Raw genomic sequence first — 27,725 nt, 5'->3', positions numbered from 1 at the left:
GCGCCTCATTGGCCTCGGAGAGCTTGGTTCTCGGATCTCCGAGGACTACTCGCAGACGATCCTTGGCCGCTCCCACTACGTCCAGACCTGTTACAACAGGGTCCGTTCTTTTACCCCGATTTAGCGCGGCTGCGTTTGACGGGGTGGCTGTTGAGACCGCCATCTTAAGAGAGGGCATTCCAGATTCAGTTATACCAACCATGGTACGAGCTAGGAAGCCGGTTACGGCAGCTCATTATTACAGAATATGGCGTGCCTATATAGGTTGGTGTGAAGCTCGGAAGTTTCCGACTTCATCTTTCAAGTTTTGCCGCCTTTTGTTGTTTCTACAAACAGGGTTAGATGGAGGACTGCGTTTATCTACACTAAAAGTGCAGGTATCTGCTTTGTCAATTTACTTTCAAAGACGATTGGCTCTATTGCCGTCTATACGCACTTTTCTCCAAGGTGTCCTCAGAGTACAGCCTCCATTCATTCCACCTACAGCGCCATGGGACTTGAATCTGGTTTTAGAGTTCTTACAGTCAGCATGTTTTGAACCCTTACAACAAGTGGATATAAAGTTTCTCACTTGGAAAACAATTTTTCTTCTAGCCTTAGCTTCGGCAAGGCGTGTTTCGGATTTGGGGGCCTTGTCATGCAAGTCACCGTATTTGGTGTTTCATGATGACAGAGCGGAACTTCGGACGAAACCCGCTTTCTTACCAAAGGTAGTGTCATCTTTTCACATCAATCAACCAACAGTAGTTCCTGTGTTGACAGCACATTCTGGAACTCTGGATGTGGTACGCGCATTACGCGTTTATGTATCCCGAACGTCTTCAGTTCGTAAGACTGATACGTTGTTTGTTCTCTATGATGCTGCCAAGATGGGTTGGCCAGCATCTAAACAAACCTTATCCAGATGGATAAAACTGACCATACGTCAGGCTTACCTTCATGCTAGGTTACAACCGCCTACGTCAGTAACCGCTCATTCCACACGTTCTGTGGGAACTTCATGGCCAGCTGGTCGGGGAGCTTCTACGACGCAGCTTTGCCGTGCGGCTACATGGTCTTCAGTGCACACGTTTGTGCGCTTTTACAAGTTTGATACGTTTGCGGCATCAGCATCTAGCTTTGGCCGCCTAGTGTTACAAGTGCCAAACAGCTCTCCCGCCCACGGGGGAAGCTTTGGTACGTCCCAAGAGTACTCCAGTGACCCCTAGTGGATGATAAAGAAAATAGGATTTTGGTACTTACCAGGTAAATCCTTTTCTTTGAATCCATAGGGGGCACTGGACGCCCACCCAGAGCAGTTTTACCTAGTTGTGGTGAGTTCTAAGGATCTTATGGTAACACATTTTCACCGACTGGTTCAAATTACAAGTGCTGGTTAGGGTGTCAACTGTTTAGTTGTCAGTAACGTTATGTGTCAACTTCGTTATTGTCCGTTATGTTATATGTAATACTCCATTGTCAACCTCTCTATAGTTCCTGTTCGGCTCAGTAAAAAACACTGAGAGGTACTCGGGGATATGGAGGGGTGGAGTGTTCTAAATTTAAATATTCAGTGCTGTTCCTACGGAAGCCCGTCCATATCCCAAGAGTACTCCAGTGCCCCCTATGGATTCAAAGAAAAGGATTTACCTGGTAAGTACCAAAATCCTATTTTTACCTATACTGGCATAGGAGGGAGGAGCCAGCACACCCAGTTAAAGAAATTTAAAGTGCATCGGCTACTTTGGAGCCCATCTATACCTCATCGTACTAAATGAACTTCAGTATCCTTTAAGGATTACGAGAAAAGTAGTAACTGGCAGGTATTAAAATCCTATTTTGTGTTTGTCTTTTCAGAATGCTAAGCACTAGTACTGGTGCTTGGTACAGACCTCAGAATAGTCATGCCACATTGCTTGACAAATATTGGACGAAAATACATCTAGATAACATGAGTAGGAGTGAACTGAAAGAGGTAAGAAGAAGTTGCTCATCCCGTATTCATGTTTCAGCAGCTATTTTGCTGTTTATGGAAAATAGTTTTTGTTTAATCACTGAGTCTTGGAGCTGACATTATAAACTCTCTACAATTGATAACTCCATTAATTGCTATCTGTTCTAATGGTGAAATGCCATGCTTTAAAACATGGCTCTGAAATGTCAAATGGTACTAGTATTAACAAACCTATTGGGGGTGATTTCAGTTCAGTGCTAGGACCACAATGTGCTGTTTCTGCAGAGGTCAGCCTAAGGATGCTTTAAAAGGCAACTAAGTCACTGGTGCATGTATCTGAAAGTAGTGATATCTCAAGTTATAGACCACTACCTCTGCACCAGCAGCAAGGGGAAATCCATTCTGCACATGTGCAGAACATAATTCCTCATTATCAGCCGGAGGATGGATGGAAACTGCATGGTCACACGGGATGTGATTGTATCGGCAAACGCCCAGCTTGCTGCAGTCGCATCCCATGCGACCTTGGCAGTAGACTGGCTTCAAGAATATTATTTTTTTTGTTATCTTTTTCTAAAATTCTTTCAAAATGTTATTGTACTCCTTAAAATAATGTAAGTTTGCTTGTATAGAAAAATAACATAACTTTGACTATCTCCTTCCTTTAAAGGTGATTCAGACACTCTACCCTAGCTTGGACCTGGTAACTGATAGGTTACTGGACATATACATTCAACTTACAGGAGATAAGCATCAGTCTTTGTCGATCATTAGATCTGATGCTCCACTAGAAGCCCCGGGTCCTGAAGACCTAAAAAGAGACAGGCGACCTAGTCTTGAAGGGAGAGGTTTGTCATTAAGGTAATATCGTTATACCTCAGTAATATTCTCATGTAAGGTTTCTAAACAGTAATGATTATACTTTTCCAATAAAACCCATGAAACGTGCAATTAATACTGTAGGTAAATTTGTTTGTCACTGCAGAAGACTTTAATCATCAGTGTGAAGGGTGTGGCTTAAAATATCGACATTGTCTAGATAAATGGTTATTAAGTCAACACCATATGGTTGACAGGGTCAAAAGTTCAACATGCAAATGATTGCCACATAAAAGGTAGACACATTTTTAACTAAAGCTGAGTAGTTGATTGTTGTACAGTAATTGTTGTATGCCCATCTTTAGGATGCAGCAGGGAAGTCTCTTACCTATTTCACCTGTTCTAGGTGTCTACATAACTTTAGAGTAAAGGAGAAGGCTTGTCTGTCTTCCATCCGCTTCTCTTTTATGTAAGCTTTTCGGCTAGGCTGGATAAGAAATAATTTATTCCACTACGGTTTTCTTTGGCATGCAAAAGTACGACTAAACGCTGCCAAAGGTGATAGACCAGTGGCATGACTCTGTACTTCTGCCATTTCAGCTCATATGGGTATATTTACTGAAGCACTTTTTTTTTTTTTTTTAAGAAGTGGAGATATTTCCCTTAGCAACCAGTCTGAATCTAGCTTTTATCTTTTTGGATGTGCTACATAAATTTTAATTAGACTGATTGGTTGCTGTGGGCAGCATTTCCACTTCTAAGAACCTGCACTTTAGTAAATATACCCCCTGCTGCAGTAGCACTTGGATATATGCCAGTGACAGCTTGCATTACTAAGGCTATGGAGCAGTGATTAGAACTCCATTTGGAACAGTTGAAGTCTGACTAACGTAGGTTATGGCTGCGTCTTTTGGCAGAGCAGATCAATGGAGTGTAATAATATCTTGGTCTTGTGGCTTTAACTTTTTCAGCTGCTCTGGGCAAGGGCAGTATGACTTTAGTCGGACAGTGCGACAGCCGTAACCTGCATCAATTGCCAATGAGGCACCCGAAGCTGCATGGCCATGCATAAGGTTGCTTGGATCCTCAGATGGTCTGAGCCTCAGGATGTGAATGTCTCGGCAGTGTTCATTCCGGGAGTGGACAACTGGGAAGCAGACTACCTCGATTGTCAGAATTTCCATCCAGGAGAATTGGCCTTACATCAGGACCTGTTTCAGCTACAGGTCAATTTGACAATTCCTTGACAGTACAGCCTTATCTGTCCATTTCCGTCTTTTTCCCCTTCCTTTTCCTCCTCGAGTGCTCAAGCGTATTAAGCACGAATCCGCCTTGGTCATCTAGGTGGCCTCGATTGGCATGATTTTCTTATCTTCACATGCTACTCTCAGACATTCTGTGGTTATTGCCTCCTCATCTGGATCTCCTACAGCAAGATCCGTTCGTTTACCCCGATTCACAGCAGCTGAGTTTAACATGGTGACTTTTAAGGCCGGTATCTTAAGGCGCAGGGGCATTCTGGAGTCTGTCATTCCCACTGTGCTTTGTGCCCGGAAACGGGTCACAGCTGCCCACTACGACCGTGTATGGCATTCATATGTTTCATTGTGTGAAGGTAGGGGATTCTACATGGCGTCATTTCACCTTCAGCAGTTCCTGCAATTCCTCCAGGCTGACCTGGATACTGGTCTGTGTTTAGGTTCCTTAAAGGTCCAGGTTTCCGCTTAGTCTATTTTGATTCAGCTGCATTTTGTCCCTCCTGTCTGTGGTTCAGACCTTCCTCCAGGGTGTTCTACGGGCCCAGCTGCCTTTTGTTCCGCACACGACCCAGTGAGACTTAAACGTGTTTCTGGATTTTTGTAATCTTCCTTTTTTTTTTGCCCCTTAAGGATGTCTTCTCCAGTTTGTCTCGGAGGCGGTCCTTCTGCTGACCTTGTCTTCAGCTCACAGAGTTTCTGAGTTAGGAACCTTGATGTGTTAGCTGCCATTCCTTATCTTCTATGATGATGGGGCGGAGCTCCGTACATCGGCTCCTTTTTGCCTAAAGTGGTTTCCGCTTTCCACGTGAATCGGCTGATTTGTGGTTCCGGTCTTGGCAGGAGACCCTTGATCTCGCCCTTCCCTGAATGTGGTTTGGGCTCCTTGCATTTACTTAACCCATCCGATACCGTTGTGCAAGACTGATGCCTTGTTTGTTCTCTATAATGTTGCCTGGAAAGGGTTTGCCAGCCTAAAAGCATACGTTCACCAGCTGGATCCGCATGGCAATCCGTCAGGCGTGTTCAGCCAACGCCAGACCTCCACCTGCAACCATTCTGGATCATAAGATTTTGGTACATACTGTACCAATAAATCAGTTTCTCTGATACACAAGGACCACTGTACGCCCTCCCAGCTCTTTCACCTGCCTGGTGGTTGTTTGCATGGTTGTGTTTACCTGTTATTCTTGGTTTTGCCACTGTTGTGTATTCCTTTTCTTCTGTTCTGTTACCTATATGGTTCTCAGGGGCAGATGTATTAACCTGGAGAAGGCATAGGGAAGTGATAAACCAGTGATATGTGAAAGGTGATAAAGGCACCGGCCAATCAGATCCTAACTGTTAATTTACATAATGGAGCTGACTGGCTAGTGCCTTTATCACCTTGCACATATCACTGGTTTATCACTTCCTTTTCTCATACGTCCTAGAGGATGCTGGGGGTCCACTTCATGACCACGGGGTATAGACGATTCCGCAGGAGCCATGGGCACTTTAAGACTTTTCAAAGGGTGTGAACTGGCTCCTCCCTTTATGCCGCTCCTCCAGACCTCGGTTTTAGAAATGTGTCCAGGCAGACTGGATGCACTCCAGGGGAGCTCTACTGAGTTTCTCTGAAAAGACTTATGTTAGGTTTTTTATTTTCAGGGAGAACTGCTGGCAACAGTCTCTCTGCTTCGTGGGACTGAGGGGGCAGAAGTAGGAACCAACTTCCTAAAGAGTTTCATGGCTCTGCTTCTGGCTGACAGGACACCATTAGCTCCTGAAGGGTACTGAACGCTAGCCGTGTCTAGATGCTCACTCCCACAGCACGCCGTCACCCCCCTCACAGAGCCAGAAGTCAGAAGACAGGTGAGTGTTAGAAGATCTATCTTCAATCAAGATAGTGACTGCTAAAGGTACGGCGCGGCTGGCGGGAGCGCAGCGCGCAATTGCTGCCCATACATACACAGGCACTGCAGGGGGGGGCACCGCCCTGGGCAGCAAATAACCTTGTAAACTGGGTAACAGGAGGCATAAGATGCCAAGGCACAGCCCTACCCCTGCCAGTATAAATATGTGAAACATCTCTGAGGGGAAACTCGCCTTTGCGGGCTCGGAGCTTCCTCCTCAGTCTGCCAGCACACTGTTCAGCGCCATTTTCTCTCCTCAGCTGCAGAGACAATGCTGGTCCTCCTCCACTACTGAATACAAGTATCAGGGTTCAAAACAAGGCGGGGGGGGCACAGTGAATTTGGTGCTTTACAGGGTGTATTTACATTACAAAAAGCGCTTGTGTCAGTGGGCATTTCTCTATCGTCCTAGTGGATGCTGGGGTTCCTGAAAGGACCATGGGGAATAGCGGCTCCGCAGGAGACAGGGCACAAAAAGTAAAGCTTTTCCAGATCAGGTGGTGTGCACTGGCTCCTCCCCCTATGACCCTCCTCCAGACTCCAGTTAGATTTTTGTGCCCGGCCGAGAAGGGTGCAATCTAGGTGGCTCTCCTAAAGAGCTGCTTAGAAAAAGTTTAGCTAGGTTTTTTATTTTACAGTGATTCCTGCTGGCAACAGGATCACTGCAGCGAGGGACTGAGGGGAGAAGGAGTCAACTCACCTGCGTGCAGGATGGATTGGCTTCTTGGCTACTGGACATCAAGCTCCAGAGGGACGATCACAGGTACAGCCTGGATGGTCACCGGAGCCGCGCCGCCGGCCCCCTTGCAGATGCTGAAGTCAGAAGAGGTCCAGAATCGGCGGCTGAAGACTCCTGCAGTCTTCTAAAGGTAGCGCACAGCACTGCAGCTGTGCGCCATTTTCCTCTCGGCACACTTCACACGCGGTCACTGAGGGTGCAGGGCGCTGGGGGGGGGGGCGCCCTGGGAGGCAAATGTAACCTATATAAAGGCTAAAAATACCTCACATATAGCCCCTAGAGGCTATATGGAGATATTTAACCCCTGCCTGATTTCTCTAAATAGTGGGAGACGAGCCCGCCAGAAAAGGGGCGGGGCCTATCTCCTCAGCACACGGCGCCATTTCCTCTCACAGCTCCGCTGGTCAGGACGGCTCCCAAGTCTCTCCCCTGCACTGCACTACAGAAACAGGGTAAAACAGAGAGGGGGGGGCAAATTTATGGCGATATTTTGATATAACAAAGCAGCTATAAGGGAGCACTTATTATAAGGCTATCCCTGATATATATATATATAGCGCTTTTGGTGTGTGCTGGCAAACTCTCCCTCTGTCTCCCCAAAGGGCTAGTGGGTCCTGTCTTCGTTAGGAGCATTCCCTGTGTGTCTGCTGTGTGTCGGTACGTGTGTGTCGACATGTATGAGGACGATATTGGTGTGGAGGCGGAGCAATTGCCAAATATGAGGATGTCACCCCCTAGGGAGTCGACACCAGAATGGATGCCTTTATTTATGGAACTACGGGATAGTGTCAACACGCTAAAGCAGTCGTTTGACGACATGAGGCGGCCGGACAATCAATTAGTGCCTGTCCAGGCGACTCAAACACCGTCAGGGGCTGTGAAACGCCCTTTGCCTCAGTCGGTCGACACAGACCCAGACACAGGCACTGACTCCAGTGGTGACGGTGACGAATCAACCGTATTTTCCAGTAGGGCCACACGTTATATGATTTTGGCAATGAAGGAGGCGTTACATTTAGCTGATACTACAGGTACCACTAAACAGGGTATTATGTGGGGTGTGAAAAAACTACCTATAGTTTTTCCTGAATCAGAAGAATTAAATGACGTGTGTAATGAAGCGTGGGTTGCCCCTGATAAAAAGCTGATAATTTCAAAGAAATTATTGGCATTATACCCTTTCCCGCCAGAGGTTAGGGAGCGCTGGGAAACACCTCCTAGGGTGGACAAGGCGCTAACACGCTTATCTAAACAAGTGGCGTTACCCTCTCCTGAGACGGCCGCACTTAAAGATCCATCAGATAGGAGGATGGAAAATATCCAAAAAAGTATATACACACATGCAGGTGTTATACTACGACCAGCTGTAGCGACTGCCTGGATGTGCAGTGCTGGGGTAGTTTGGTCAGAGTCCCTGATTGAAAATATTGATACCCTGGACAGGGACAATATTTTACTGTCGTTAGAACAAATAAAGGATGCATTTCTTTATATGCGTGATGCACAGAGGGATATCTGCACACTGGCATCACGGGTAAGTGCTATGTCCATTTCGGCCAGAAGAGCTTTATGGACGCGACAGTGGACAGGCGATGCGGATTCAAAACGGCATATGGAAGTTTTGCCGTATAAAGGGGAGGAGTTATTTGGAGTCGGTCTATCAGATTTGGTGGCCACGGCTACAGCCGGGAAATCCACCTTTCTACCTCAAGTCACTCCCCAACATAAAAAGGCACCGACTTTTCAACCGCAGCCCTTTCGTTCCTTTAAAAATAAGAGAGCAAAGGGCTATTCATATCTGCCACGAGGCAGAGGTCGAGGGAAGAGACAGCAACACGCAGCTCCTTCCCAGGAACAGAAGCCCTCCCCGGCTTCTACAAAAGCCTCAGCATGACGCTGGGGCTTCTCAAGCGGACTCGGGGACGGTGGGCGGTCGTCTCAAAAATTACAGCGCGCAGTGTGCTCACTCGCAGGTAGATCCCTGGATCCTGCAGATAATATCTCAAGGGTACAGGTTGGAATTAGAGACAGATCCACCTCGCCGTTTCCTGAAGTCTGCTTTACCAACGTCCCCCTCCGAAAGGGAGACGGTTTTGGAAGCCATTCACAAGCTGTACTCTCAGCAGGTGATAGTCAAGGTACCTCTTCTACAACAAGGGAAGGGGTATTATTCCACTCTTTTTGTGGTACCGAAGCCGGATGGCTCGGTAAGGCCTATTCTAAATCTGAAGTCCTTGAACCTGTACATAAAGAAGTTCAAGTTCAAGATGGAGTCACTCAGAGCAGTGATAGCGAACCTGGAAGAGGGGGACTTATGGTATCCTTGGACATCAAGGATGCGTATCTCCACGTTCCAATTTACCCCTCACACCAGGGGTACCTCAGGTTCGTTGTACAAAACTGTCACTATCAGTTTCAGACGCTGCCGTTCGGATTGTCCACGGCACCTCGGATCTTTACAAAGGTAATGGCCGAGATGATGATTCTTCTTCGAAGAAAAGGCATATTAATTATCCCATACTTGGACGATCTCCTAATAAGGGCAAGGTCCAGAGAACAGCTAGAGATGGGATTAGCACTGTCTCAAGAAGTGCTAAAACAGCACGGGTGGATTCTGAATATTCCAAAATCCCAGTTAATGCCGACAACTCGGCTGCTGTTCCTAGGGATGATTCTGGACACGGTTCAGAAAAAGGTTTTTCTCCCGGAGGAAAAAGCCAAGGAGTTATCCGAGCTTGTCAGGAACCTCCTAAAACCAGGAAAGGTGTCTGTACATCAATGCACAAGAGTCCTGGGAAAAATGGTGGCTTCTTACGAAGCAATTCCATTCGGCAGATTCCACGCAAGAATTTTCCAAAGGGATCTGTTGGACAAATGGTCAGGGTCGCATCTTCAGATGCACCTACGGATAACCCTGTCTCCAAGGACAAGGGTGTCTCTTCTGTGGTGGTTGCAGAGTCCTCATCTATTGGAGGGCCGCAGATTCGGCATACAGGATTGGATCCTGGTGACCACGGACGCCAGCCTGAGAGGCTGGGGAGCAGTCACACAAGGAAGAAACTTCCAGGGAGTATGGACGAGTCTGGAAACGTCTCTTCACATAAACATTCTGGAACTAAGAGCAATATACAATGCTCTAAGCCAGGCAGAACCTCTGCTTCAGGGAAAACCGGTGTTGATCCAGTCGGACAACATCACGGCAGTCGCCCATGTGAACAGACAGGGCGGCACAAGAAGCAGGAGTGCAATGGCAGAAGCTGCAAGGATTCTTCGCTGGGCAGAGAATCATGTGATAGCACTGTCAGCAGTGTTCATCCCGGGAGTGGACAACTGGGAAGCAGACTTCCTCAGCAGACACGATCTTCACCCGGGAGAGTGGGGACTTCATCCGGAAGTCTTCCACATGCTGGTAACCCGTTGGGAAAGACCAATGGTGGACATGATGGCGTCTCGCCTCAACAAAAAACTGGACAGGTATTGCGCCAGGTCAAGAGATCCGCAGGCAATAGCTGTGGACGCGCTGGTAACGCCTTGGGTGTACCAGTCGGTGTATGTGTTTCCTCCTCTGCCTCTCATACCAAAAGTATTGAGAATTATACGGCAAAGAGGCGTAAGAACGATACTAGTGGTTCCGGATTGGCCAAGAAGGACTTGGTACCCGGAACTTCAAGAGATGATCACGGAAAATCCGTGGCCTCTACCTCTAAGGAGGGACTTGCTTCAGCAGGGTCCCTGTCTGTTTCAAGACTTACCGCGGCTGCGTTTGACGGCATGGCGGTTGAACGCCGGATCCTAAAGGAAAAAGGCATGCCGGAAGAAGTCATTCCTACTTTGATTAAAGCAAGGAAGGAAGTAACCGTGCAACATTATCACCGAATTTGGCGAAAATATGTTGCGTGGTGCGAAGATCGGAGTGCTCCGACGGAGGAATTTCAACTGGGTCGATTCCTACATTTCCTGCAATCAGGATTGTCTATGGGTCTCAAATTGGGATCTATTAAGGTTCAAATTTCGGCCCTGTCGATTTTCTTTCAAAAAGAATTGGCTTCAGTCCCTGAAGTCCAGACCTTTGTTAAGGGAGTGCTGCATATACAGCCTCCTGTGGTGCCTCCAGTGGCACCGTGGGATCTCAATGTGGTTTTGGACTTTCTAAAATCTCATTGGTTTGAACCACTAAAAAAGGTGGATTTGAAATATCTCACTTGGAAAGTGACCATGCTTCTAGCCCTGGCTTCTGCCAGGAGAGTATCAGAATTGGCAGCTTTATCTTACAAAAGCCCATATCTGATTTTCCATTCGGACAGGGCAGAACTGCGGACTCGTCCGCATTTTCTCCCTAAGGTGGTGTCAGCATTTCATCTGAACCAGCCTATTGTAGTGCCTGCGGCTACAAGTGACTTGGAGGACTCCAAGTTACTGGACGTTGTCAGAGCATTAAAAATATATATTGCAAGGACAGCTGGAGTCAGAAAATCTGACTCGTTGTTTATATTGTATGCACCCAACAAGATGGGTGCTCCTGCGTCTAAGCAGACGATTGCTCGTTGGATCTGTAGCACAATCCAACTTGCACATTCTGTGGCAGGCCTGCCACAGCCTAAATCTGTAAAGGCCCACTCCACAAGGAAGGTGGGCTCATCTTGGGCGGCTGCCCGAGGGGTCTCGGCATTACAACTTTGCCGAGCAGCTACGTGGTCAGGGGAGAACACGTTTGTAAAATTTTACAAATTTGATACTCTGGCTAAGGAGGACCTGGAGTTCTCTCATTCGGTGCTGCAGAGTCATCCGCACTCTCCCGCCCGTTTGGGAGCTTTGGTATAATCCCCATGGTCCTTTCAGGAACCCCAGCATCCACTAGGACGATAGAGAAAATAAGATTTTACTTACCGATAAATCTATTTCTCGGAGTCCGTAGTGGATGCTGGGCGCCCATCCCAAGTGCGGATTATCTGCATAAATTGTACATAGTTATTGTTAACTAATTCGGGTTATTGTTGAAGGAAGCCATCTTTCAGAGGCTCCGCTGTTATCATACTGTTAACTGGGTTTAGATCACAGGTTGTACGGTGTGATTGGTGTGGCTGGTATGAGTCTTACCCGGGATTCAAAATCCTCCCTTATTGTGTACGCTCGTCCGGGCACAGTACCTAACTGGAGTCTGGAGGAGGGTCATAGGGGGAGGAGCCAGTGCACACCACCTGATCTGGAAAAGCTTTACTTTTTGTGCCCTGTCTCCTGCGGAGCCGCTATTCCCCATGGTCCTTTCAGGAACCCCAGCATCCACTACGGACTCCGAGAAATAGATTTATCGGTAAGTAAAATCTTATTTTTGTGTTCACAGACGTTGTGTACTGGCTTCTCCTAACTGTGTCCTTCTGACAGATTTTACTGTGGGTCTGCCCCTATAAGTCGCAGAGTGTCTGTGTCTGTGTGTGTGTGTACACGAGTGTGACATGTCTGAGACATGGAGTTCTTCCCCTGAGGATGCCATTTTAGGGACACAGAGTTGTAATGTGGTGGCGCTGCCGGCACACCAAGAGCCTGCATGGGTGAAAGAAATACGTGATAGTGTGCATCATATCAATAGGAGATTAGATAAGTCTGAATCTCAGGCAGAATGCTGGAGAAAATCTGTGGAAGATGTGATTTTTCAAGGTTCTGTTCTCCCATCCGCATGCGACCCCTTTGGGTCACATAAAAGACAGTTTGCAAATATTGTAAATACTGATACCGACACGGACTCCTGTGTCGACGATAGTGACTCCAGGGAAGTAGATCATAAATTGGTGAAAAATATACACTATATGATTGTAGCTATAAGGGAAGTTTTGGAAGTTACTGAAGCACCTCCTGTACCTCATGAGAGAGCCTATTTCTATAAAGAAAAGAAATCTAAGGTGGTTTTCCCTCCTTCCCACGAGCTAAATACTCTTTTTGAAGGGGTGTGGGTGAATCCTGAAAAGAAATTTCGCATTCCCAAAAGGATTCAGATGGCTTATCCCTTTCCTTTAGAGGACAAAAAAAAATGGGAGTCACCCCCGGTGTTAGACAGTGCCCTGTCTAGATTGACAAAGAAGGTGATTCTCCCTGCACCTGGGACAGCTTCGCTAAAGGAGCCGGCAGACCGCAAAATGGAGACTACATTAAAATCCAGTTATGTTGCCAATGGTACGCTGCTCAGGCCCACAATTGCTTGCGCATGGGTGAGTCGTGCTATTGAAAAATGGTCAGACAACTTGTCATCAGAAATTGACACGATTGATAAAGATGAGATACTCCTAAAGTTAAGTAATATCAAAAACGCGGCCGCATACATGCTAGAAGCGATGAAGGATATTGGACTCTTCGGTTCAACAGCCGCTACCATGGCAGTATCGGCTAGGCGGGCGTTGTGGAACGCGGATGCAGATTCCAAAAAGAATATGGAGGCTCTCCCATATAAAGGTGAGGCCTTATTTGGTGATGGGCTGGATGCATTAGTCTCGGCAGCTACCGCAGGTAAGTCGACATTTTTGCCTTATGCTCCTGCAGCGGCAAATAAGACACATCACTCTCACATGCAGTCCTTTCGGCCCAACAAATACAAAAAGTCCAAAGGAACCCAGAGGAAGCTCTACCATAGAGCGAAATGCGCATTGGTTGGCCGTGTGCCGCCAGTGCTATGTTAATGTTTAACAGCTCGTAATTGACTTGCCTCATACTGCTTACCTGTATGCCGCCTAGGGTTAGGAGGAGATTTAGTGATAGGAAGCATGGTGTGACACACATATACATATATAAAATGTGCTACTCGTTGACATATTGATAACTTCTGATATGTATTATTGCGCATGACAGTATATCTATGAGAAGTATGGATAGCATATTCCCAGTTCGAGCAATATATATTAACTGCTGACTCCAACATATTACTATCTATTTGAATCATAACAGGCACGAGTTCCTGTAGTAATTATCATATACAGTGCCCACACGGGGGACACACGGCGGTATGATACTGATATCGAAAAATGAGGATAGGTGTCCTGGTATATGTATAACTGACACATAGTCCATGGGAAATCATAGAATATTGCGTGTAAGAGCATAGGACAGGATATATCTGGATATAGACTGGAACATAAAATATAATACATATGAATTGATTGGTATATTACTTAGGACGTACTTCCCCTGTTGGTGGATATTATCAGCAACTATATTTGTGCAATTCTATATATCTGTGCCAGGCAGTGATCAACTTGGGGGCACAGATTGAGATAATAAATATTTGGGGTAAAAATGATAAACAACCACATTTTTAGCTTGTGTAATGCTTGCTTAATGTCTGCAGTATAGAAATAAGGGCAGACTGCCAAGAATTCCAATGGAAACTCATATAGCAACATTTGTTACCAGTCTCTGTATATAAAGCAATACAAAATATAAGCTAATTGTTGCCAGTAAAATAAAGTGAGTAGATACATTATAAACACCAAGGCTGTGACAGAAATACCAACTCTATATTCACTCCTTCTTTCCCTTTTTTCCAATAATTTTTTGAGAGCAATATGGATTATATCCAGAATTTCATATAATATACCATTCGGATATAGGTACAGTTACGCATCATGTACAGAAATTTATGGCAAGGACAATAATATATTAATATTCGTAAGAGATATACGTAAATATTTGGAGCTTTAAACATCTACACTCATCATAAGAGTATATTGGTTATACAAGCAATAAAAGGCGGCACACGATTTGGTTTTAACAATATTTTTATTTTGTACACAAGACAGAGATCTGTCTAATAAAGATTTTACTGTATGTGAAATTAAACTAAAGGAAGTATTCCACGTGGGTATTGGTAACTTATGGTTGAAAATATATATTCAGCAATAAATTTATGAAATTCAATAAACATCACAGACATGTACTTATAAGTGGGATTGAATTCACCCAAACAAAACTGATCCCCGCTGCAATTCTTTTCTTCTGTATCCTTTTGGATTAGTGGGTAGCACCGATGTTTTTATGCACATATGTTATGTACATTAAGAATTCAACATATAATCTCCAACACTAAAATTAATTATCAGCAGTTCAGGTGCGGGATATTTTCTCTCAAACATATAGAGAAGTATAAACTAAACAGAATTGTTCTTAAAAAATACCCCTTGTGTATATAATTATATCTGACATGATACATGTGAACTTACATAGAAACATAGAATTTGATGGCAGATAAAAACCACTTGGCCCATCTAGTCTGCCCATTTTTTTTATCCTTTAGGTAATCGCAACCCTTTTTGAATCTTAATTCTTTGTAAGGATATTCAAATGCCTATCCCAAGCATGTTTAAATTGCTCTACAGTCTTAGCCTCTACCACCTCTGGTGGGAGGCTATTCCACTTATCCACTACCCTTTCTGTGAAATAATTTTTCCTTAAATTTCCCCTGAACCTGCCTCCCTCCAGTTTCAGTGTATGTCCTCGAGTTCTAATACTTCTCTTCCTTTGAAAAATGTTTCCCTCCTGAACTTTGTTAAAACCTTTGGTATATTTGAAAGTTTCTATCATGTCTCCCCTTTCCCTTCTCTCCTCCAAACTATACATGTTAAGATCTTTTAGCCTTTCCGGGTAAGTTTTGTGATGTAGGCCATGCATCATTTTAGTTGCCCTTCTTTGTACACTCTCTAATGTATTTATATCCTTCTGGAGATATGGTCTCCAGAACTGGACACAGTATTCCAGATGAGGCCGCACCAATGACCTATATGTACACACGGTGAGATCCTTGCTATGCCCGATTTTCACTTGCGATTTCCCTTGAACCCCCCGGAGCCCAGATAGCACAGTTTTTGACTAACTTTTCTTGAGATATGGACTTTGTGTGCTTATGATTTTGGCTTATGTGAGATGTCATTGAATTGTGAGATGAACTAGATAGTACACCGATCTTGCAAGGGTTGACTTGCCTGCACAGTCTATCTTTTCTTGCGATGCCGACCTGGCGAGACCGCGCATCGGGATCGAATCGGGATCGCAAGGTGACTTTCACCTTGCGTTCTGCACTAACTTTTCTTGCGATTTTGACTATATAGTCAAAATCGAAAGAAAATAGCACACAGTGTGTACACACCCTTACTCTGCCAACAACCAGAAGCAGAGAGGATTATGTGCTTGTCCAGACTTATTTAGGTTAAGAAAAGCGAACAGAGGCTCTCCAGTTGCTGTGGAACTACATTTATCAGCATGCCGTGTTAGTTTTAGCATGCATTAATAGCAAAACTGTGGCAGGGCATGCTTGAATGTGAAGTCCCATAGCAGCTGAAGGGTTGCATGTTGAATACTCCTGGTCTAATAGACCAGGCATGTCCAAACTGCGGCCCTCCAGCTGTAATAGACAATAACTGTACTTTTTAAGCTAAGTGGAATGGATTTTTTGTAAACTGTTGTGCAGTAATTTGTGCTGTATACAAAATAAGAGATCTTGAAACAATAGCATCTCTTCTGATGCTTATAAACATGTCCATAATAACATTAATGTAATACAACCCTTATCTAGTAGATTGTATTGCCCCTATTTCTGTCCAATATGTCATATAGCCTTCAGCTAGCCACACATACACATGACTTTCTTGCTGCTTATCCTCTGATTCAAGCTTCAGAATCAGTTGACTTTTTAGCCACGCATGGACAGAATTGAGCAGACGCGTTTTGTTCTTAGCCTATTGGAATATGTTTATATACAGCATTCAGAGTTTTTGCTGTAAACTGTGCTAAACCTGTTTCTTACAACAGATGAGGTATGGGGCAACTTAAAATACTGGTTTGTCTGCTAGTTAATTTCCTCCTAGAAGCTGTGCTAATTGTCCTACTTCCTGTAAGAATTATCAGCATAGTCAATAGTTAACCAAAATATGACTGCTACGTACAGTAAAGCTCTCTGGTTAGACCTAAAAACAAAACAAAAAATCTTTATTGATCTATCCAAATGACAAATCATTTAGAATAGCTTATCCTGTATTGACATTCTGTTAGACAACATTGAAAGACAATACTTGGTATAGCTGTATTTGCTTGTGTGCCATTTTGTAGCTATGAATGTTTCAGTACTGTATGTGGGCAAATGTCTATTTTTGATTTGATGGTTTTAAATGCAGCTTGTACTTTCCCTCCATAGGGACTTACTGAAGTGGTGCAACAGAATTGTGTATTGTTTTGATGGTTCCTCATCAAATACTGCTTTAAACATATTCCATGAGGTATGATGTGCTTAATGTGTCCTAGTCACTGTTCTAGCATTTGTATGTGAAGTATTATAAAAGACCTGACTACATACTGCTTTTTTGTGTGCCAGGCACTTGACTGCTTCACAGCCATGCTTTCCAAACCTCAGGTGAGACTTAAGATGGCTGAAGTAATTGGAAGCAAATTGAACATTTCTAAGCAAAAGGTAAGCTGTGGTGAAGTTATTCTAGCATCTTAAAAGCAATGCTCATACTTGATATGCTTCCCACAACATTGTAGTTTGCAGGATTAGCATCACTTAAATAGTTTTAATGCATTTTGTGTGTGTTTTTACTTCCCCATCATGCTTTGCTGCTCTACCAACTAGTACATAATTGTGGCACAGGGCACTGTGTCCAACCTCAGCTAACTGGCACTGGAAAAGACTGTGTCCCTTATGGAGCCACATCATAACTGGCAACTAGTGTGAGTGGGGAGGCTTATCACAAGTTGGGTTTAAGTGTCCCTATACTACCATCTTTTTGTCGATTTGTAGTGTACCTTTTATATTCGCATGAATATATGCTTTGCATCAAAAACTTTTTATTTTTGCTGTCATATGTCTTATGATCCCTGGGCAGGGGACCACAGCTAACAGGTGAGATGTCATCTGATATAACACTTTGCGCTCTGTAGTGAATAGCTGTGGTTTTGTTATTATTCAGCTCCTGTACCAATAAGCTACTGTTCTCATTTAGGGTGCCAGTCTGCACACTCAACGTTACATTTGAGCTCCACACAACTATTGATTTATATAGAAAGGTATCAGAGTGGGGACTTAGTACCAGTATAGTCACGTAATCCTTCTGTCAAATTCAACCTTGATTGGGTTTTGGTTTCCTCTCTGACCATAATGTAACAAAAATGTCCTTTGTAATGTGGTGCGATTGAAAGAATTGGTACACAATATAAATAATTTTATTATCCATAGTGATCAATGAGATTTTAATTTTTTAATTTTCTAAACAGAGCTAGAAATATGAAACCAACATAAATCTATTTACTTCGTCCATCACTACTTTTTTAACTTTTCCTTTCCTGAGGTAGTTATAAATGCTCACCACAATCCATCTGTTGCTAGCTTAGGGTTCTATTTACTAAGCTTTGGATGAAGATAAAGTACGAGCCAATCGGCTCATTTTTCAAACACAGCCTGTGGCATGGCAGTTAGGAGATGATCGGTTGGTACTTTGTCACCTTCCACTTTATCTCCATCCAAGGCTTAGTAAATAGACCCCTTAGTCTCTTCATGTGCTCTCCCCATGCTCATCACTTTTACTGCTGTGTGCAAATAACTTCAGGTTTTACTTTTATCACAGTAAATTGCTAGATGTGACCTACACAATGGCACACTTCAAATTTTTTGACACCAGTGGATATTTAATGTAACGTTTTAAACAACTTGGTGTTTATATTGTTACAGGCTGAATTCTATTGCCAACTTTATAAACCAGAGATTACTGTGAGAGAACTGGATGTTTCCGTTGGGCGAGTTGAAATGCTCAGAAAACAAACAGATGCCGTTCGTGTTCATAGGTGAGCTGTCCTATAGCTTCTGTCAGTGGAGGATATATTAATAAAGAACAATAGCAGGCTGATGACAACTGTATATTTAGGTGTACTTTGTCATTTAACCATCGTATCAGTTCTCCAGAATATGAGACTGTCAGGTTTTGGATGAACAAAATTATACTCATTGAGAAACAGTGAGGACGTGTATCGGACACTTTTTTTCAATTATTTTCTCTTTTGTTAATGCACTATCTTTTGCTATATACATAGTGAAATCGTTTTATGTTTTGCTTATGTAATGGTAGGTGAAAGATGTGAAAAAGGTGTGGTTATTTTTTTTCCTCCTCTCACTCTTTTTGAGGGGCACTGGGGTGTAGAAGGTGCTGTTCAAGGAGCAGGCACTAGTTCAAACCGTTAGTGGGTTGCCTCCTACCTCCTCTATGTCCCATACTGCCATAAGAGCTGAGAGTTCTGTGTTTTATTTTGTTTAAACAGCTGTTTTTGTAACAGGGCTAGCTGCACTCGTGCGCCTGGCCAATCTATTCCACTCTGAACCAACCAGCAGCTGGGCAGGCCGTCCATTGAAGGGTCTATTTTCCAATCTTGTGTACCCTGCTCTGTGACTGATTAATGGCTATTATGGTACCTTTCCAGCTGAGACTGGAGGTACTGTAAGAGCTGGAAGCTCAGCTTTGATCTGGTACCTCTGCAAACCCCTTTGCTATGTCTTAGTGTGTGGTACGCTGTATGGACACCTGCGAGTTGGAATGGTTCCTACTAGTCGGCATGCTGACTGTCGGGATTCTGAGGGGGCTAGATGTAGGGCGGGAGGTATTGGGACTGGCAGCCTCCTGACCGCCGGTCACATAACTACATCCCGTACAGGCTTCCTTGCTGCAGAGAAGAAGAGGAAGTGAAACGAAGATTTCCTCCTCATTCCCCATGGTGTACTGCTCAGTTCCTGTATCCTGGTACAAGTCTTAACTCTGCTTATCTCCTTTACAACGGGTTTGGGCTGGGAGTATACCGACCCCAGGATCCCGGCAGAATGGCGGTGGGGGAGTGCACGTCAGAGCCCCTTGCGGGCTCGGTGGTTTGCTGCGCTCGCCACAGGTTCTATTCCCACTCTATGGGTGTTGTAGACACCCACGAGTGGGAATAGTCCCTGTCAGTCAGCATGCCGACTGTGGGGACCGAACCAACCTCTTATAGAGTTAATGGTCCGGATCCCCGCTGACCGGACAAAGCTCCTGAGGTGCTGTTTCGCATACCCCCAGAGTGTGCGCGCATGCCGCCACCCCTAACAGATGCCGAAGATGCTGGTGCGGTGAGTAAGGACGCTGCGGTGACAGTGGCGGCATAAGGGCTTGGCGGGCACGCAGCTGCGGAGCCCGCCACGGACACCCTCACTGGCGCTGGTACAGAAAGGGGGTTTAACCCAGTTTCTTGCGTTTTGGGACACAAATGCCAGTATAATTCCACACAAGGAACCATGCGCCATTATGGGGGCGGTGCTTCCCGGAGAGCGGGACCAGCGGTTCAGAGGCGCCATTTCCTGCTGAACGGAATAGAGGCTGCGCTAGAATTAATATATATAACAATAGTAATGATGTATCTAGTAATTCAAAATTTAATAATATAAATTAGTACACTAAAAAATAGGGGTAAATACACCCTAATGCATGCACCAATAATAAATGCTAAAAAGTACAAATAGTACAGTAGATAAAACAAGGGTTACCCAAACCGCCAGGAATGTGAAAAAAGCTTTCAATATAGGCGCCATTTCCTGCTGCCTTAGACTGTAGGCTGTGCGCAGGGAAGCACTGCTCCTCCGGGATCCTCCAAAAGTCACCTTGTACGGTACCAGGGGGATTTCTAGAAAGGTGGAACATATATGTTGTCAGACAACCAGTTACCTTATTTAAGGCTCTGGTTTATGTCCGGCAAAGCACTGCCTTAGCTGTGAGGCATTGTGTGCTGGTCTCATCCCTCTCTATATCACTCCATACTGACTGTCTTAAGGGTTCTCTGTTCATATTACTGTGTTACTGCACTTTACTGTGTGTGTGGGTTCTGCTGTATCAGCATGTCTGGTAAAAAAACAGCTGTGTGTCCATCATGCAACAGAAAGTTTCCCCCTTCTCCTGGGGGATCTCTTCTATGTAATCAGTTTTCTCTCTCTCTCTCTCTTTTTCTCTCTCTCTCTCTCTCTCTCTCTCTTTTTTCTCTCTCTCTCTCTCTCTCTCTCTCTTTTTTCTCTCTCTCTCTCTCTTTTTTTTTCTCTCTCTCTCTCTCTCTTTTTTTCTCTCTCTCTTTTTTCTCTCTCTTTTCTCTCTCTCTTTCTCTCTCTCTCTCTCTCCTTTTTCTCTCTCTCTTTTCTCTCTCTCTCTCTCTCTCTCTTTTTCTCTCTCTCTTTTTCTCCTCTCTCTCTCTCTCTCTCTTTTTCTCTCTCTCTTTTTCTCTCTCTCTTTCTCTCTCTCTCTTTTCTCTCTCTCTTTTTCTCTCTCTCTCTCTCTCTCTCTCTCTCTCTCTTTTTCTCTCTCTCTTTTTCTCTCTCTCCTCTCTCTCTCTCTCTCTCTTTTCTCTCTCTCTCTCTCTCTCTCTCTCTTTTTTTTCTCTTTTCTCTCTTTTTTTTCTCTCTCTCTCTCTCTTTTTTTTCTCTCTCTCTCTCTCGATAGCAGTGCACAGGAACCTGAGTGATTAGAATCATTTAATGGAATGACTTCTAATATTCTGAATTGGCTACAGCAAATACTTAAGAAATCTGTGGATGATGTTTTAGTCAATGCTGCTGACCGGCTCCTCAGCCCCCCCTGCTGGTCTCGCATAAACACACGCTCCCACATGTACTCCAATCTGAAAATGACATGCCAGATTTGGAAGACTGTGAAGTGGACCTAGAAGGTGGCAATACTATGTCTCAGGGTGTGGAAGCCCTAATATATTCTATTAGGGAAGTCTTCAAAATACCAGATAAAGAGACAGAACCTGATGAAGAGTAGTTCTTTAATGTGGAACCAAAATCCATTGCCACATTCCCTGTCTCCAAAGATTTAAACACACTTTTTCTCCGGCAGGGTCCACAGGTTATCCACAGGATAACAATGGGATATGATGAAGCGACAGTGGAATTGCACCAATCTGTCAAAGCTTTCCGGCCTCCCAGTATGCAACGGGCCCGTCCATATATCCCCCAAGTCCTGGCTCAGACAAATCTGTTTTTTGTTTGGTGCGGCAGGAGCCGGGCCATGGTCAGAGGGCCTCTGGTTTTTAGCAGCCCTAAGCTTTCTTATTTTACATTTATACTCTTACTATTTTTCTGAACAATCTTTCTAAACGGCTTCTTATACGTACCTTAGAGTCGCTCCATCAACTCTCCGCCGGGTCGCGACAACGCTTACCCAGGAGTACAGTGCTGTTTCGGCGGGCGTCTGTGTCTGATAAACTAGCAGGTCTGGCAGACGTTACCAGACTGTGGAAGAAGGTAAGGCATCGGTTCCGTTTAGAAGGGGAATACGGACACAGCCGCACTGTTTTGGGAGGAGACTACCAAACAGTCGCTGACACGGCTGCCACCTTGGGTGCACCAACGCTAGGCCTTAGGGATCATAGGCTCCAGGTATAGTATGAGGCCACGATCCCTAGGGTTGATGTCAGCAGGTGGGCAGTCAGACGCTCTCCTGGTCGCCCCTCCCCCCGGTTCATGACCAGTTTCCTCAGAGTCTCCCACCATGAACAGTTTCCCACTTCTGTCTCAGAGGCTGTACACGAAGGGGACCCAGTCGCAGCATAGGCGGCTGTGTGACCGGTGCGTCTGTTCACTGAGCGTCTGTGTTCACTATAGGTTCATGGAGCCGGCAGTGTACACTAGTTGTGTCTGGATCCACTCAGCGTTCGCTAACGTATTGAACGGTCCTGGAAGCGACGCGAGTCTCCCTGTATCCCACTCTACTGAGTACGGGTAATACAGCACTAAATCTTTATCTACCGTTTTCAGTATGAATAGTTAGATAAGGGCCTATTGCATACGAGTCTGTATACATTTACGGTTTCTTTCGCAATGCGTCTGAGTACGGTAGGTCTGTTTAAACATGATTCAGTAATGTTTTCCTACATACTTGAAATGTAGTTGTAATTGGTGATGTGCTCATATTGCTTTTTATACTAATGTATAACATGGGACTGCTAGTGTGATTGCTGACTTTACTATATTCTGTCAGTTTTGTTCTATTTCGATCCTCAATGCTGGTGCATGGGTAGAGACTGATTGTATGCCACTTTAAAAAAACTATTAGTCACAAATTGTGTAGTACACTGTGAAAGTGTTGATTATTTATCATGTCTAAGAGCGGCAAAGATGAGGAAGATACACTCACAGCGACACCAACACTCATATAATGTTTGTCTTGCAAAGCTGTGTTACCGTCTCAGGATCTGGTTCAGGTTGGTTTGTGTGCAAATTGTTTTAGCTTTCCACAGGGGTTCTTGAAAAATACAAGGCAGATTCTGGTGCAGTTTGATCCACCTTGGGCTATGTTTGCACAGACTTTATCCAGTATAGCTGAAAGGATAATTCCTTCAACTCCTGTACTGGGGATAGGTTCCTCGATTAACCCTTACATGCAGCTTCCCACCTGTGGTGTATCAGTTCCAGCAGCTGCCTCTCAAAAGATACAGGCTGATAAGCCAGTGGTAAGTAAATCTTCATCCTCACAGGCTACACATGGTTCAGATGAGGATTCATCGGAGGATGAAAGCTCACTTAATTCTACTTCGGCATACGAAGAGGAGGAGGAAGGTCTCAGCTCAGTGGATATAGCTGAGTTAATTTAAAGCAATGAAAGCCATTTTATCCTTAGAGGATTCAGCGGAGCCTGTGTTAAAAACCAATGCACCTGTGTTTAAACGTCCCAAAACAGTTAAGACTGAGTTAACAGGGTCAGATCAGCTGATGGAAATCATGGAAGAGGCTTGGACTACACCTAAAAAGTTTAGAATTCCTAAGGAATGGAATTCCAATTATCCTGTTTAAAAAGGGAGGTGGCTCCTAAAGTAGATACGCATGTGATTCGATTAGTGCGAAAAATCTACATTACCTTTGCCTTCAACATCATTAAATGATGTCACGGATAGGAGAGTGGATGGTTTTCTAAAAAACATTTTTTTCTGTCTGGGGGCAGTCATAAGGCCAGCCATGGCTTCAGCTTGGATGGCAAAGGCAGTGGCTGCCTGGGCTGATGCATTGGAGGGGGATTTTTCAATAGCATCTAGAGAGCAAAAATCCCATATAGCACATATAAAACAGGCTGCAATGTTCTTGGAAGAAGCAGCATTGGATATGGGTACTGTTGCCTCCAGGGCATTAGCTTCAACAATAGCTGCTCGTAGAGCAGTTTGACTACGTACGTGGAAGGCTGATTCAGAATCTAAGAAGGTTTTGGAATCTTTATCCTTTGCTGGAGATATTCTTTTTGGTAAAGAATTGACAAATATTTTGGAGTCAGAAGCAGATTGCAAGAAAGTAAAGTTTCCTTCCACATACAATTTGAAAACCCTAAAGTTCTGGCTTTTTGGCCCTTTCGGTCTGAAGGAAAAGCTAAAGGTAAAAGTGATAGGCAGTCCCAATACAACAAGTCTGGTAAGACTAAAAAGCATTGGACTACCAGAGGACCGGTTGGTAAGACAGGTAAGTCATCAGCCTGATGGTGCGTGCCTACACCTGGGGGATCCCAGGGTGGGGGGCCAACTTCTTCAGTTTGCACAGATCTGGCAGAAGTCTGATGCCTGGGTGCAGGAAGCGGTATATCTAGGTTATGGTTTTGCCTTCAAGAAGCACCCTCCTCAAAGGTTATTTTGTACCAGCCCGTCTCTGGTAGAGGCGAAGGCCAGGGCGTTGCAAGAGTCAGTTCAGAAATTGCTTCAGTCAGGAGTAGTCATTCCAGTTGCTCATGCACAATAAGGACAGGGGTTTTACTCCATCCTGTTTTTAGTTCAGAAGCCAAATGGGTCATTTCGGCCCATTCTCAATCTCAAAGTACTGAACAAATACATTTTGGGTTCCTCTGTTTCACATGGAGAATTTACGTTCCATCATTTTGGCCATGGAGCCAGGGTATCCTGGATATGGTATCCCTGGATATACAGGATGCTTACCTACATGTTCCTATAGCACTGTCCCATCAATGCTATCTCAGGTTTGCTATCCTCCAACAGATTTTTCAGTTACAGGCCCTACCTTTTGGGTTAGCCCCAGCCCCAGGAGTATTTACCAAGATTATGGTGGTAATGACAGCTTATATCCGCCAGCAGGGGATAAGAATTTTCCCATACCTCGATACCTTTTAATCCTGGCACAGTCGCAGGAATTGCTTCTATGTCATCTGCAACAGACACTAACCTGTCTGCTGAATCACGGGTGGCTCATAAATTTGGCAAAATCGTCTCTGGTTCAGTCACAGCGGATGACTCACTTGGGGGCTGTACTGGATTCAAGTCTTCAGAGATTAAGTTTACATCTGAAGAAGATATCCAAGGTTCAGTCAATGATTCAGGACTTGCTACACAGTCAAAAGGTATCCATTCACGCAGCAATGCATGTGATGGGTTTGATTATGTCAGCATTCGACATGGTGGAGTATGCACAGTTCCTCTTGAGGCCTCTGCAGCATCTGATTCTTGCCAAATGGAATGCGTTGCATCAGATGATAAAAACGCAGACTATGGTTCTTCCGATAGAAGTAAGAAAGTAATTAGCCTGGTGGCTACAGACATCCCATCTTGACAAAGGGAGACCCTTTTGGATATCAGATTGGGAAATTCTGACGACAGATGTTAGTCTCCAGGGCTGGGGAGCAGTGTCGGGAAAGTTGTGTTTCCAGGGGCATTGGACCAAGGAAGAAGGTTGCCTGTCAATAAATATATTGGAACTTCGGGCCCTACACATGGCACTGATTCAGGCAAAGGACATTCTTTGGGGAAAACCAGTCAAGATCCACTCGGACAATGCGACGGCAGTAGCGTACCTCAGCCATCAGGGAGGAATTTGCAGCCGAAAAGCAATGAAGGAGGTAAGTCGCATACTAAAGTGGGCAGAACTTCATCATCCAGCCTTGTCCGCAGTATTCGTTCTGGGAGTCCTAAACTGGGAAGCGGACTTTCTCAGCCGACAAGTCATTCAGGCAAGCAAATTGGCTCTACACCTGGAGGTCTTCCAGACTCTAGTAGACAAGTGGGTGTTGCCAGAGAGAGATCTCATGGCGTCCCGTCTGAACAACAGCGTTCTCACGAACGGGTCAAGAACAAAGGACCCCAGAGCGATCTTTGTGGATGCCCTGTCGGTTATATGGGATTTTCAACTGGCGTATGTGTTTCATCCAATCACCTTATTACCCAGGTGGTGAGAAAGCTAAAGCAAGGGCAAGGTGCCGTGATACTAATAGCTCCGGCTTGGCCCAGAAGGCATTGGTACACAGATCTGCAGAGAATGTCGATGGATGCTCCACTTCTGCTCCCTCAACGTCCAGATCTACTGATGCAGGGTCCTTGTTATCACAGACATCTGGATCGACTGTCTTTGACGGCGTGGCTCTTGAAACCTTCATCCTGAAGTCAAGAGGATTCTCACAACAAGTAATTCAAACTATGCTCAGTGCATTTACACTAACTTTACTTACGAATTTGACTATATAGTCAAAATCGTAAGGTTACATTGCACCGCGTGTATGCACCTTTACAATAGTCACCAGTAGCCGTGTGTTTTCGTTCCGTCTAGCAGTCTACTCTGATCGCAGTCACATTACTGAATTTAAACAGTATATTTATGCAGTTCGTATTTACTTCAGTTGTAGCGGCACCTGGCCTACACAGTTCCACCTGGCCTACAGGTGCTTCAACATTGTATCTGTGTCCTAATTTAAAGATGTCTTGCTTTCTTATTCAGGGTCATTAGGCATCAACAGGGATGACCTTCGGGTATGCTGGAGGAGACCAGGACAGGCACTGAACAGTTCAGCTTTTTGAAGCTCCCAAGATGTCCCCCTCATACCCCACCCACAGTTCAGGCTCTTCAGTTTTTGTTTGGTGCCAGCAGGAGCTGGTCACCGTTTAACAGTGGGGCTGCTTTATTTTTTTGTATTTTCTTTGTGTTTTCACTTTGAGTAGGCAGCACTAGGTGGTCCCTTAGCTAGCGGGGCACGCAGGGAAACCCAAGACTGCCACCGGAGCACGAGGGACTGGCGATCGCGGCAATCCATACCTCCGGTCACGGGAGACAAGCTGGAGGTTGCTGATGTGTGCCAAATTTCTCAGGATACAGCGTTGTTTACATGTATGCTCCCTACAGGCAGCTTTGGAATGTCCTTAAGGTATAGCAGTCTGCCCCAGAAAGAATGAAGGAGAAAAGAACTTTTGGTACTCAAAGTTTAAATTCTCTTAAGACCATCTGGGTGTTGTCTGCGCCAAAAAGTTTGTTTACAGAAGAGACTACTCAAAAACAGTGCCCGCTACCCTTCAATAAGTGTCCCGCAGATGGGTTACAGAAAATGGATTTAACAGTGAATACAAAAAATAGTCTTATTTGCTTTTGGCATGACTGCATGTCAAGAGCTGAAAACATTTTCACAAAGCACATTTTGCTTCAAATGTCTTTAAAAGCTTTCATTCCTGCCTTTTGGTGCTAAAATGCCTTTGGTTCAGGTGTTTTTGTTTTTTCCTTTCTTGAAAGGGAGAAGATGACTTTTGCTGCCACTCGACCATCCTCAATACTTATTGAACAGATTGCAGTATGCGTCAATAAAGGAGAGCCTGTTTTGCTGGTTGGTGAAACTGGCACTGGAAAAACATCCACAGTTCAATATCTTGCTCATGTTTCAGGTAATTTTGGTGCATCGGTGTTATCTAGAAAAGTCTGGTTTCAGGAAATAACACTGTACATGTAAAATAATGCATAACACATTTAAAATGTTCTAATTATCACCTAACCTTGTTTTTTCTTTTTTTAAGAAGAATGCTTTAAAATCTGTAACATTATTGCTAAATGCCTATACTCTTATTTTATGTAATTGCATTGTGAGAGGGGAAAAAACTATGTTCACATCTATAGAAGCACTTCTAGAATTGATACTGTGACATGGTGTTATTGTGATAAGGTGCCATTATACACTGTAGTTGCATATAGGTCCTTCACGCTTGAATAGATTATCCCAGTATTTTAAATCAACCTAAAAATATTTGCTTTTTGCTATATATCCCATTGTCTCATAGATTGGGATGCTTACTGTATGTGCTGCTCA

The 27,725-nt window shown here is 44.6% G+C and overlaps 1 protein-coding gene across 1 annotated transcript in view; it reads left to right on the top strand.

The window, feature by feature from the left end:
* The window catches only part of MDN1 (midasin AAA ATPase 1), a 695,825-nt gene that overhangs the window by 113,576 nt on the left and 554,524 nt on the right, over positions 1-27,725 (top strand). Inside the window, exons 9-14 of the mRNA XM_063916985.1 lie at positions 1,837-1,954; positions 2,604-2,794; positions 16,814-16,895; positions 16,991-17,086; positions 18,344-18,456; positions 27,158-27,306. Coding sequence (XP_063773055.1) covers positions 1,837-1,954; positions 2,604-2,794; positions 16,814-16,895; positions 16,991-17,086; positions 18,344-18,456; positions 27,158-27,306 — 749 coding nt within the window. The remainder of the gene's footprint in view (positions 1-1,836; positions 1,955-2,603; positions 2,795-16,813; positions 16,896-16,990; positions 17,087-18,343; positions 18,457-27,157; positions 27,307-27,725) is intronic.

The sequence above is a fragment of the Pseudophryne corroboree genome, chromosome 4, assembly GCF_028390025.1.
Source record: "Pseudophryne corroboree isolate aPseCor3 chromosome 4, aPseCor3.hap2, whole genome shotgun sequence".
In the NCBI taxonomy this organism is placed as follows: Eukaryota; Metazoa; Chordata; class Amphibia; order Anura; family Myobatrachidae; genus Pseudophryne; species Pseudophryne corroboree.
The sequence above is the reverse complement of the archived record's forward strand: the minus strand, read 5'-3'. Positions and strand labels throughout refer to the sequence as shown.